We start from the raw sequence: 13,464 nt of genomic DNA on the forward strand, positions 1-13,464 counted from the left end.
TAATCATATATCCGCAAAAGCTTCGTTTCCGAGATACGGGATGTTAAATTTTTTCTTACAAACTGATGATTTATTTATTGCTTTAAAACCGGTTGAGATATGCAAATGAAATTTGGTAGATTTTAAGAGATGGTTATTGCGCATTTTTTGACATTCAACTAAGAATTTTATATTCACTATTGGAGTGCATACGGGTAATATGACCGATCATATTATTCGTATGTACGCCAATGGTGAATAAAAAATTCTTAATTGTATATCAAAAAATGTTCAAAAATGACGTCTTAAAACCCACCAAATTTCATTTGCATATCTCAACCGGTTTTAGGGCAATAAATAAATCGTCAATTTTTAAGAAAAAATTCAACATCCTGTATGTCGGAAACGAAGCATTTGCGGACATATGTTTATAAAGCAACCGGTCATTATGTTTTCATGCAGAATTACCCCTTAAAGTTTGTCGTACTTCTTTAGAAACACCCTGTACTGATAAAGAGCATGCCTAGTTGTTAAAGTACATAACTTTTGTATTATCCATCATAAATGAATGAATCAAAAAACAGAATGTTAAGAAAACCTGAGGCTATAGTTGGGTTTTAATTTCAGTATTTTATAAATGCTAGAATATGCCACAGGGTGTTGCGAACTTTGAGAAAAAAACACAGTTTGATTCGTACACCCGGTATATAATGAAAATTTACCTGTTTTGCAAAAATATTAATACAGTGATATTGACAAAGAATAGGGCTATAACATATTCAAAAAATCACTTAAATCAGACAACAGGTTTAGGAGATACGCGACATCAAAAATGACCCATTTTTTAGGGTGCCCGTTTTCTATGACGCGCAGTTTATGTATATCAAAAATCATTAAAAGTATAAAACTTTGAAAAACCATATCTTGCTTAAATATAGCTATACGGCCTTCTACGATAGAACATTTTAAAGGTAATTGACTTCTCTTTCTACTAAATGTACCATTGCGTATACCTAGAAAGGCGTAGAAAAAAATTACAGAACAATGTTTGCGAAGTAACAAGGAAAATATCCCAAAATCGCTGTGAGTGGCGACATTTGAAAAATCATATTTTGGAAATTGTAAATCACAGGGACTTCTACCAAACGCCATTTTAAAGAGGAAGGATGAAAGCTTTTTTCTGTGAAGCATAGCCTATACCTATATCCCCGTGGAAAAAAGTTATGGGGCAAAAAACAAGATTGCTATCTTTCATGTTTTTTTCTTGCTTTTCTTTATGATATATTTTTGTAAAAAACATGTTTTTGACTTTAAAATGTTATATTTCGATAGTAAATTTAACCTGGAACAATTTTCCTATAGACGTGTTTGCACCAAATGTGCATAGAACTCACCCTAATGCGCCCTGTGCCTAGGGACTAATTCACCCCCTTCTCAAAAACGCACCCATTTAAATGGTAGCACTCTGCGGTTTTTTCAAATATAGAGGTCCATTGACTATATGAAACAATAAAACCCTGTTAACGTTGTAGTTCCTTTCTAAAATACATAAGCAATAGCCTATAATGTAGGTAATGTTAAATGGCTTTTAGGTTTAACCAAATAGTTTAGAGTTGTCGTTACTATTATTTTTTAAGTCCTTTACCAACTTTACTGTTCAATCCACAGCCTACTTTTATTTTTGCAATATTGGTCTGCTACTTTTTTCTTTATATTCATTTCAATGATGTTCTGCAGTAGATATCCATTTAATTCTTGCTTGGTTTTTCTGTTTGATTTTGGTTTTGCAGTCCATTCTGTCCTTTTTTATTTCCTTGTCCTAGCACCTCTTCAGCTGCATTAAAAATGGATTATTTTATATTTTTCCATACTTCCTCTGTGTTACGTGCTTCTGTTAGATTTTCCTTTAGTGTTAGTATGGGTTATTATAATTTTATATTGGCTAATAAACATCCGTAATAAAACTCCAAAGTAGATATAAAAACTTTATTCGAAAAAAAAAAACAAGAATGATAGGAAGTTATAGAAAATGTCCACGGTTTATTTAAATATATTCCTCGAAAATGTTAAACAAGAATGATATAAAATAATGAATATATCTACTAGGTATTGGATTATTTTGACCAGTAACGTTAAATAATAATATTAGGTAAGAAAATAACGAAAGAGTCCTATGTTTACTGGATTTTCTTGTCCAAGAATGTTTGTTAAAATTCCCTTTTTATAATTTGGTGATTTTTTCATGCTTGAAGAAGTACGTCATCATGTTCAGGAACCGCCTAAAAATGAATTTTACAATTATTTGACTAACAATTCGATCTACTTGATTATTTTAGGCTACCAAAGCGTTAATTGTTTAACTATGTATAGGGTAATAATTAAGGTCCGGATTATAAGCATTTCGCTTTTTTTTTTGCTTTTTTTGCTTATAATTAGGATTTTTAGTAAAAAAGGTTATTTTAAAGATATGTTGCTTCCTGTCTTAAGCAAAATTCTATGAAGTATACAGAGCTATAAAACTCTAATAATTCAATAAACCATAAGAATTTTAATCCCTTAGGCTTAGGAGATAAACGGGAGAACCCATCGTTATACCTGTCATGTAATAAACTAATATTTGTCTGCAGACAGCCCAAATTTATTATATTGTTGTAAAATAGTACCGGTACATTTGTCTAAATTTAAATACGTACCAATCACATCTGCAGATGTTGAAAGAACTTTTTCTACGTATAACTATAATATTATGTATACAGATAGAAGACATAGCTTTTTACAAGAAAATTTTGAAAAACATTATTGTTAATTGTTTTTATGCTAATGGCCATGAATAAAAAATATATTAATATGTTAATTATTTTTAGTTTTTTTTTATTATATTGTAGCTTAACACTGGTAATTTTTTATTTATTGTTAATAATACGATAATTAAAAATAAATGTAATTTAATGTTAATGTCCTTTATTCATATTTATATCATTATATCCATGTTTACTTACACGTTTTTTTCTTGAACCTTGCTTATTTCATAAAAACTTTGCTTATTTTTGCGACATTTTTTGCTTATATAAGTACTTATTTTGACGTTTCTGTCATGCTTATAATCCGGACTTTAGTAATAATGATACGCTCTAAGGTAACACAAGCCATACAATCATCAAAAAATGGCAAAGCGATAGGTTCCGATTAAATTCCAAGTGGAATATACAAGCTTATAAATGATAGCAATGTTTTAGAGGCTATAACTTTTTTTTCCAATACCATTAATATCAGCGGACACGAAGTTAATGGTTGGTCCAATTCACTGTTCAGATCTCTACTTAAGAGGCAACAGCAAAAACCAAAGGGATATAACAATAAATAGGGTAGCAAATACGGCGTGGGACGGTTCCCTAGTAGGAATACGATCAGTTGGAAGACCACTGATCGGATCGGGACCACAAGTTTGGATTTAGAAATGCTCAAGGAACCAGAGAAGCATTATTTGCAGTAAATGTGCTAATACAGAGATATTTAGATGTAAACCAGGACATCTATGTCTGCTTCCTGTCCTAGATTATAACAAGGCATTCGATACAGTGAAAAATCCGAAACATACGGCAATCCGTTAATAAAACTACTGAGAACAAAGAACATCGACACACGGGGTATAAAAATAATAAATAATCTGTATTATGAACAAGAAGCTGTCATAAGAATGAATAATTTAAACACCAATAAAATAAAAATCAAAACAGGCGGTAGACAGGGCTGTGTCTTGTCGCCATCACTGTTTAATGTATACTCAGAAGAAATATTCAAAAAAGCATTAGAAGATGAAGTAGCAGACATAAAAATAAATGGCCTACCCATATGTGAAATTAGATACGCCGATGACACAATACTAATAGCAGAAACTATTACAGATCTACAAAGAATTTTAGATAAGGTTGTTGCAACGAGTTAAGAATTTGGTCTGTCGCTAAACATAAAGAAAACGAACTTCATGGTTATATCAAAGAAAAATATTAGAGACATAGATCTACACGTAAATAATAAGACGATAGAACGACTTCAGAATTATAACTATTTAGGGACAAATATTAGTGAAACAAACGATTATACCAAATAAATCAGAATTAGAATAGAAAAGGCTAGAAGTGCATTCAATAATATGAAACAAATATTATGTAGTAGAGACCTCAGCCCAAATCTTAGAAAGCGAGTACTAAAATGTTATGTATTTTCTGTTCTTTTGTATGGTGTGGAGACATGGACTCTCAATAAACAATGCCTCAATAGATTGGAAGCATTTAAGATGTAGACGTATCGAAGAATGCTGAGAATCTCCTGGACAGACAGAATAACCAATGAGGAAGTACTAAGGAGAATACAGAACAGCAGGGAGATACCTACTGGATTCCATCAAAATAAGAAAACTTCAATACTCGGGTCATATAACACGTGGTGACAGATATGAACTCCTAAAATTAATTATGCAGGAAAAGATTCAAGGAAGGCGCAGCATAGGTAGGAGAAAAATGTCCTGGCTGAGAAATCTCAGAGAATGGTTTAGATGCAGCTCAACTGAACTCTTTGGGGCTGTAGTATCAAAAGTGAGAATAGCAATGATGATTGCCAACCTTCGTCGCGGAGATGGCACGTAAAGAAGAAGGAAGACCACGAAAATGATAGAACGACAATTTACTGCAGGCACATTAAAAAACAGACAATCATGTCTACAAAAAAAAAGAGACGATCTTATTTAGGTATAGCTGATATAAACTTACTGTTCGAGATTTTTTTTAATTGAAAAAGAATATTGATGAATAACGAAAGTGCAAATTATTTATTTTGATTAAAAACATTTACTATGAAACAAAAAAATAAAGCGCACAAGAAAATAATTTTGACAAATAAAAAATGTAAAGATACATGTTACCGTAAAAACCCGAATTTACTAGGAAAAACTAGTTTTAACTATAGGCTTTAGACAATTCTAGTTTTAACTAGTGAAAACTAGAACTATCAAATATTTTCAGTTAATTCTAGGTGAGACTAAACATATTTCAGTCAAAACTAGTTTTTACTAAACGTTTCAGTAATTTCTAGATTCAACTAAAACTCGGTAAATAATTTGCTGCTCTGGTTGTTTGCAAATAATTTCTCTAAAACGTAAAATAATGGACGAGATCGTTAACGTAAAAAACGCAAGTCCTTTGAACACGTTGTTGTTTTTATCTTGCATCCAGACTGCTCCCATTTTCTCGATGTCTTGGTTAGCTCGCTTTACTGAACCTTGATTCTGGTTGTGCCTTGGTTTTCGATGAACTAATTTTGCCTTAGGCCAGTATGACATTACCGCATTTATAACTGCATTACCTAACTCTCGGCCATTATCGAAAAGTAAAATGCATGAATGTAAAAAGTCAAGAATATATCCGTTAATTATTGATAAGCAACTTCGTCCGCCCTCTTACTTTGTAATGGTCTCAACAAAACAAATGTTGTTAAATGATCTTGTGTGTGTGAGAGAGAAAAAATGGCTTGGATGCGGGTCCGTTAGCCACAGATTTTTATTTTATTTTTACCTCAATTTATTAGTTTTGTTATATTTATACCTATTTCACTTAAATGACCATATTTGTTTCTCTCAAGTAGTTAATGAGTAACTTAAATATTTCCATTTTATGACAACTTATTAGATATTCTATACTAATTGGAAAATGAACTTGTGTTTGTCGTAAATTGTAATATAATTGATTTATATATCTCTCGTTAATTTTGCATTCAAAGAAAATATGGTTCAAATCTCTAATCGAAACATTATCACGAAAACAGACTGATGAATTAACTATTCCTAATTTGTGCAGATGTGCCTCATATTTTCCGTGTCGAGTTTTTAATCTGACGATAGTAGAAATATCTTGCTTTGGCAGGTTATACTTAAATATGTATTCAGGTGGCGGAGGAAGTTCTTGATGTAAAGAAAAATATAAATTTTTTGATATGCTTGAAATATTTTTCCATTGTTTTTCCATATTTTATTTATTCTAGCTTTGACGTCATTTATTGCATCTGTCGATAAGATCTGAGTTAGAATCTCACTATTTTTTATTGGTTCTTTGGCCAACTCATCCACTTTCTCATTACCCAGTATACCGGCATGCCCTTTTGCCCATATAAATACTACTTCCACTTTAGACAAATTATTTTTTATATTACATAAAATGATCTTGATAAACCATAATAAACTTGTAACCATGATCCTCTTGTGATTGCATATCGATCAAATCTACCTAACAGCGACTATTCATTTCTGAATGCAATATAGGTTTCGACACAAGACCCCCCTTCGCTTTACTCTTCTTCCGTTGGCAGATCTCACGAATTGATATAAAATTATTGAACACACCAATTGTTATATTTGCGTATTTTTTGGCGGTTTCATAGTCTAAGAGCTGGGAGCGGATTTTGTGCGTGATAAGTAATATGGAAAAACTATACGGGGATATCTTGAATTAGTTGTGTACATGACTTTCACCAACGGCCGGAAGCCAGAGTTGGGGCCGAGGGTAGTTATAAGGGGTCAAATTCGCGGATTTTATTATTTTTTTTATGACGCTCATGATCGAGATAGTGCACCAAAATTTGGGAATAAGTAGGTCATGACGTACCCAAGTAAAATCTCGAGGGGCTCAACGCTACGTGGCCGACAAAGGGGTGGGGGTAGGGGTGAATATAAAAAATATAACGGGTTTTTTGCGACGTTCGTGATTGAGATAGTGCACCAAAATTTGGGTATAAGTAGAACATGACATAACTAAGTAATATCCCCAGAGACGGAAACCAGAGTGGCGGACAAGGGTAGTTATAAGGGGTAAAATTCGCGGTTTTTATTATTTTTTTTTTGTGGCGCTCATGATGGAGATAGTGCACCAAAATTTGGGAGTAAGTAGGTTATGATGTAACTAAGTAAAATCTTCAGGGGCGGAACGCTGCTTGGGGTACAAAGGGGTGGTAGGCAGGGGTGAGTATAAGAATATATGGGGTTTTTTTTGCCGTTCGTGATCGAGATAGTGCACCAAAATTTCGGAATAAGTAGATCATGGCATTACTAAGTAAAATCTCCAGGGGCGGAACGCTGCGTGGGGGACAAATGTTGTGCCGGCTCACAAAAGAAATAATACACACTGTGACTTTGAACCCTTAAAACTACCCTCATCCCCAACTCCGGTTTCCGGCTCTGGAGATTTTACTTAGTTATGTCATGGTCTACTTATTCCCAAATTTTGGTGCACTCTGTCAATCACGAACGTCGCAAAAAACCACTTATATTTTTTGTATTCACCTCTGCCCCACCCCTTTGTCGGCCACGCAGAGTGCCACCCCTGGAGATTTTACTTAGTTACGTCATGACCTACTTATTCCCAAATTTTGGTGCACTCTCTCGATCACGAGCGTCACAAAAAAAAATAATAAAAACGGCGAATTTGACCCCTTATAACTAGCCTCATCCCCAACTCTGGTTTCCGGCTCTGGGGATTTTACTTAGTTATGTCATGATCTACTTATTCCCAAATTTTCGTCTACTATCTCAATTACGAACGTCGCAAAAAACCCTTTATATTTTTTATATTCACCCCTACCCCCACCCCTTTGTCGGCCACGCAGCATTCCGCCCCTAGAGATTTTACTTAGTTACGTCATGGCCTACTTATTCCCAAATTTTGGTGCACTATCTCGATCATAAGCGTCATAAAAAAAAATAATAAAATCCGCAACTTTGACCCCTTATAACTACCCTCGGCCCCACCTCTGGTTTCCGGCCGTTGGTGAAAGTCATGTACACAACTAATTCAACATATCCCCGTATAGTTTTTCCATATTACTTATCACGCACAAAATCCGCTTCTATCTCTCCGACTATCAGTCTTCAACCTATCCCAACTTACATGACCAATAGCAACGTGGGCTGCTTCAATTATGTCAAAAATGTCTTCAGCAGGTACAGCTGGTTCCTAAAAAAACTGATACGACTCTTAGTAAGATTTGATCATTTTGAGCAGTGTATCATGGATCTGATATTATATTATATTTATTATGACAGACAAATAATAAAATAAACAAACAAACAGTCATTTTTTGAGGTTGAAGTTATCTGACACATTTTAAGATTTGGCAGTGACAGTGACAGTGTGTAAATAATAAGTATTTATCCTTCAAAATATAATAAATTAAATATAATTAAACTCATATTCATTATATCACACCTCATCAAAAGCTTTTTACAAGAACATAGTCAGCGATTTTGATATGGCTTAGAGCCAGACTACATCCAAGATCGCCTATAAATTGTGCTGGTAATTGCCTTGCAGCGAGACCAAAAACAAAAAGAAGAAGAAGAAAGTACACTGCTCAATTTTCTACAAAATACGCTTAAGAGTCGTATCAGTTCTTTTTGAAACCAGCTGTACATAATATTTGATGGGTTCAATTCTAGAAGCCAACTTTTTTATTTCGCCAACTTCAACAATTCTAAATCGTTTTAGTGTTTTCTGGGCAGACAGTTCCGCATCTTGTACTTCGGGCATTAATTTATTATACATGCTTTGGTCACAACGTTGTAGTGACTTTCTTTTTTCTCGGTCTGTTCCTTTTGTAAGATCTTTTCCAAGAAACGTTCTTTCCAAGTTCTTATATCTCTGCTCTCAACCTGATCTTCGACATTATCACTCATGGTGAATAATACACAGTAGTGTAATAATGGTAATATAACCAATAAAAACGATGCCGAAAAATCAACAGTTGCACACACTAGTTTGTTACCGTTTGTAACCCTACCCCGAAAACGCCAAATCGTATTTGTCTCTTCTCGCAACGATTTTAACTGGTATTCGCTAGTAATTCCAGTAAAAACTAGTTTAAACTACTCTAAATGAAATTTGTTCGGGATTTCTAGTTTTAACTGAATTTAGCACTCAAATCTAGTTTTGACTAGTTAAAACTAGAATTGTCTAAAGCGCTTAGCTAAAACTAGTTTTTCCTAGTAAATTCGGGTTTAAACTGAAATCGGGTTTTAACGGTAACATATAGACAGCTTAACAGGAAGCTCAGAAAAGACGTAGGCATGAAAAACGTTGAGGAACTTCAAACAGAGTACCCATGAAAGGGTAAAGATAGAACCGGTAAAAATATACGAAGGGGTAAAATATTACTCCGAATAATACAGGATCACTTGAAACAAATATAATACATAAAATGTATGTATTATTAAAATACAAGAGAGTGAGATAGTTGCAGCTGAGTAGATCTTTTCAGAGCAGCCGCCAATAAGGTACGGATAGCTATGATGATAGCCAACCTCCGATAGGCGAAGGAACTACAAGAAGAAGAAGAAGACTTATATTACTTACTGCTAATCCTTTGCCTTTATGACAACGTATTTTTTTGTCATGTAATATTTTTGGCAAATTATATTCTTTACATATTAACTTCTCTATTCAGCATGCTAAAAAATAAAGCATATATGCATTAATTATATTTACACATATGGTCCAAGAGCTGTGAGACATTTTTGAGTAGGTATTTTAGGCAACCTGAAAATTTTTCAGGTGACTCTTCCATGATAGCCTAATACAAAAATGCCGGTCTGGCTGGAGGGTAGCGGTTATTTTCCCCAAAAATCCCCCCCAAAGTTAAAAAAAGGGGTAAAAATTGTTATTACAAAAAATATCATTGACGTGACTTTAAAGTAAATTTAAATATTCAAATATAAAGAAAATAAACAGGCCAGGCGATTTGAGGGCGATTTTAACTCTGCAAGATACTTGCATGGGCGCCCCAGGATTATTTTCAGGGGATGCATCTGAACTTCAGAAGATTTCATCTGAATCTGTACATACTATTAACGAGTATAAAATATGCAACTTTACATGCAAATCTATGTACATTCCTTCCGGACAGGGAAGTACAATTATTATTTTAACAGGGTATTTTTTTAATATTAAAAATAAATATTCTAAAAAAGACAGGTTTTTTTTTGGTGAAATTTTCCAACTGCCATGTGATCGAACAAATTACGCGTACATATAAATGAAAAGCGCTATAGGTAAGCAGCAGTGTGAGAAAGAGCTTATACCGATAGCTGTTTGCGTCCTCTGTTGTACCTGAGCGAGTCCGTTCGCTCGAGAAAAATCACGTGACCTGGCGATCCCATGTTGTTGTGCCTCGAAACTTTAGAGTAATTATTATATATTATAGTTTTTTAAGTAACTTTTTCTTAATCAAAGGAAAATAATACGTACTATACAATAGATTTTGCAAATATGATAGAAAAAGACAGATTTATTATTATAAATATATAGGTAGAAAAGTATAAAAGTATAAACTAAATTAATTCTGTGTCCGAATCTTGTACTTCATCTTCAAACTCCTCATCTGAGCTTAAATATTCACTGTCTTCTTCTTCGTCAGACTCCCCTCGAGACTCAGATTCCTCTTCTACATGATCTGTAAATAGTTGTAATATGTATTTATAATTAATTAAAAATTAATTAACGACAATTTAATTAAATTACTACGTATTCTCTGTCCTTTTATACGGAGTCGAAGCCTGGACAATCACGGGCGCATCTGAAGAAAGACTTGCCATTGTTAAGATGTGCTGTTATTGAATAATGTAAAAAATATCATGAACACAACACGTAACAAACACGGAAACATTAAGAAAGATGAAAAAGGCAAAAGAAATACTCAACACTATAAAGGAAAGAAAAATGAGCCAAAATAAATATTCATTCTCTTCTTCTTCGTTCGTCTCCCCTCGAGACTCAGATTCCTCTTCTACCTGATCTGTAAATAGTTGTAAATATGTATTTAGAATTAATTAAAAATTAATTAGTGATTAATTAATTGAGTTGCTACGTATTCTTACTTATATAACTAATACTTAATACTTTTCCTTATATTATAAAGTAGCTCATTTTTCTTTCTTTCATAGTGTTGAGTGTTTGTTTTGCCTTTTTTTATCTTTCTTAATGTTTCCGTGTTTGTTACGTGTTGCGTCCATGATATTTTTTTACATTATTCGATAACACCACATCTCAACAATGGCAAGTCTATCTTCAGATGCGCCCGTGATTGTCCAGGCTTCGACTTCGTATAAAAGGACAGAGAATACGTAGCAACTCAATTAATTAATCAGTAATTAATTTTTAATTAATTATAAATACATATTACAACTATTTACAGATCATGTAGAAGAGGAATCTGAGTTTCGAGGGGAGTTTGACGAAGAAGAAGACAGTGAATATTTAAGCTCAGATGAGGAGTTTGAAGAAGAAGTACAAGATTCGCACACAGAATTAATTTAGTTTATACTTTTATACTTTTCTACCTATATCTTTATAATAATATATCTGTCTTTTTCTATCATATTTGCAAAATCTATTGTATAGTACCTATTATTTTCCTTTAATTAAGAAAAAGTTACTTAAAAAACTATAATATATAATAGTTACTCTGACGTTTCGAGGCACAACAACATGGGATCGCCAGGTCACGTGATTTTTCTCGAGTGAACGGACTCGCTCAGGTACAACAGAGGACGCAAACAGCTATCGGTATACGCTCTTTCTCACACTCCTGCTTACCTATAGCGCTTTTCATTTATATGCACGCGTAATTTGTTCGATCACATGGCAGTTGGAAAATTTCACCAAAAAAAACCTGTCTTTTTAGAATAATTATTTTTAATATTAAAAAATACCCTGTCAAAATAATAATTGTACTTCCCTGTCCGGAAGGAATGTACATAGCTTTTCATGTATAGTTGTATATTTTATACTCGTTAATAGTATGTACAGATTCAGATGAAATCTTCTGAAGTTCAGATGCATCCCCTGAAAATAATCCTGGGGCGCCCATGCAAGTATCTTGCAGAGTTAAAAATCGCCCTCAAATCGCCTGGCCTGTTTATTTTCTTTATATTTGAATATTTAAATTTACTTTAAAGTCACGTCAATGACATTTTTTGTAATAACAATTTTTACCCTTTTTTTTTTAACTTTGGGGGGGATTTTTGGGGAAAATAACCGCTACCCTCCAGCCAGACCGGCATTTTTGTATTAGGCTATCATGGAAGAGTCACCTAAAAAATTTTCAGGTTGCCTAAAATACCTACTCAAAAATGTCTCACAGCTCTTATACCAACAATTAAGCAAATACAAGTAAATCATGAAAAATAATTACACTTTTATAAAAAAGAACTTTTTTATAATAAAACGTTTTTATTATTTATAGGGGAGAATTTAAAATAATTTGACGATATAAAATGCTTAAAATTCCAAAAATTACACTATAATAAAAAAGTACTTTTTATAATACCACGGTTGTTTAAAATGGTATATATAATAATTAACTTATAAAATATGAATTTTAAATTTAAACACAACTTTTAATTATTTATTAAAAAAATAAAAAAAAAATACGCAACAGCCGTGTTCGAACTATGGAACTCTCGATCTGCAGTCTAATGCCACTGACTCACCATCAATTTTAGATATCGATTTATTAACGTACTTTAAAATATCATTGCATTAGTCACATTTCTAAAATAGTTTGAAATAAAAAAAAAATCGATTTATCCACACATGGTGATTGATTAGTGGGGTAAAACTCCGTAGATCCGTTATAGTAATAGATAGCAATAAAAGTTAATAACAAAAATTGTAACCATCTTTGATTACAGATTGATAATCAGTAATCGTAAATTGTCAGTTTTAGAAAATTCAGTCATGGCTTGCCTAAAATTTTGATAGATTTAGACCCATAACTAATAATTTGCTATGAAAAATGAAAATATCTCGAAAACTAATAAATTTATAGGGAATGTTATATAAAAATTAAAGTACGGTAATGGTACTTTTCGATAGTGATATAAAATACAGGGTGTTTCATTTAAAATTACTGAGAAAATAATGTACTTGCGTTTTGACTCACCCTGTATTCAATATAAAGAAAATTAGCAATATCGATTATTTATGAAAATTTTGACAATAAAAAAAAATATGGCATTAATAAAACATTGCCGTTGTGCTTATTTTTATTTATACAAGGAGTTAAACTTCTCTTTGCGTTATCCCTATGCGGGATCGGCTTCCCTAATTGCATTTTTCCAGACAATTATATCTTGGGTCATATCAATGTTAATCCCCTTTACCAACATGTCCTGCCTTATCGTCTCCCCCGAGGTCTTCTTTGGTCTTCCTCTCCTACTCCTTCCAGGAATCTGCACTTCAGCTATTCTTCGGATTAGGTGATTAACGTCTCGACGTTGAACATGACCAAACCATCTTAACCTATGCTCTCTCATTTTGGCATCAATTGGTTCCACACCTAGACTTCCTCTAATATACTCATTCCTAATTTTATCCTTCTTTGTCACTCCACTCATCCATCTAAGCATTCTCATTTCCGCCACATGCATTCGTTGTTCCTCTTTCT

General features: G+C 33.1%; 1 protein-coding gene across 2 annotated transcripts in view; it reads right to left on the reverse strand.

Annotated features, from left to right (window-relative positions):
• Positions 1-1,951: 1,951 nt before the first annotated feature.
• The window catches only part of LOC114329868 (cullin-associated NEDD8-dissociated protein 1), an 85,241-nt gene continuing 73,728 nt past the window's right edge, over positions 1,952-13,464 (reverse strand). For both annotated transcript variants that reach the window (XM_028279126.2, XM_028279127.2), the window contains exons 15-16: positions 9,375-9,469; positions 1,952-2,258 (exon numbers count right to left, since the gene is read on the reverse strand). In XM_028279126.2, coding sequence (XP_028134927.2) covers positions 9,462-9,469 — 8 coding nt within the window. In that variant the 3' untranslated portion in view covers positions 1,952-2,258; positions 9,375-9,461. The remainder of the gene's footprint in view (positions 2,259-9,374; positions 9,470-13,464) is intronic.

This window comes from Diabrotica virgifera, chromosome 8, assembly GCF_917563875.1.
Source record: "Diabrotica virgifera virgifera chromosome 8, PGI_DIABVI_V3a".
NCBI classification, from domain to species: domain Eukaryota; kingdom Metazoa; phylum Arthropoda; class Insecta; order Coleoptera; family Chrysomelidae; genus Diabrotica; species Diabrotica virgifera.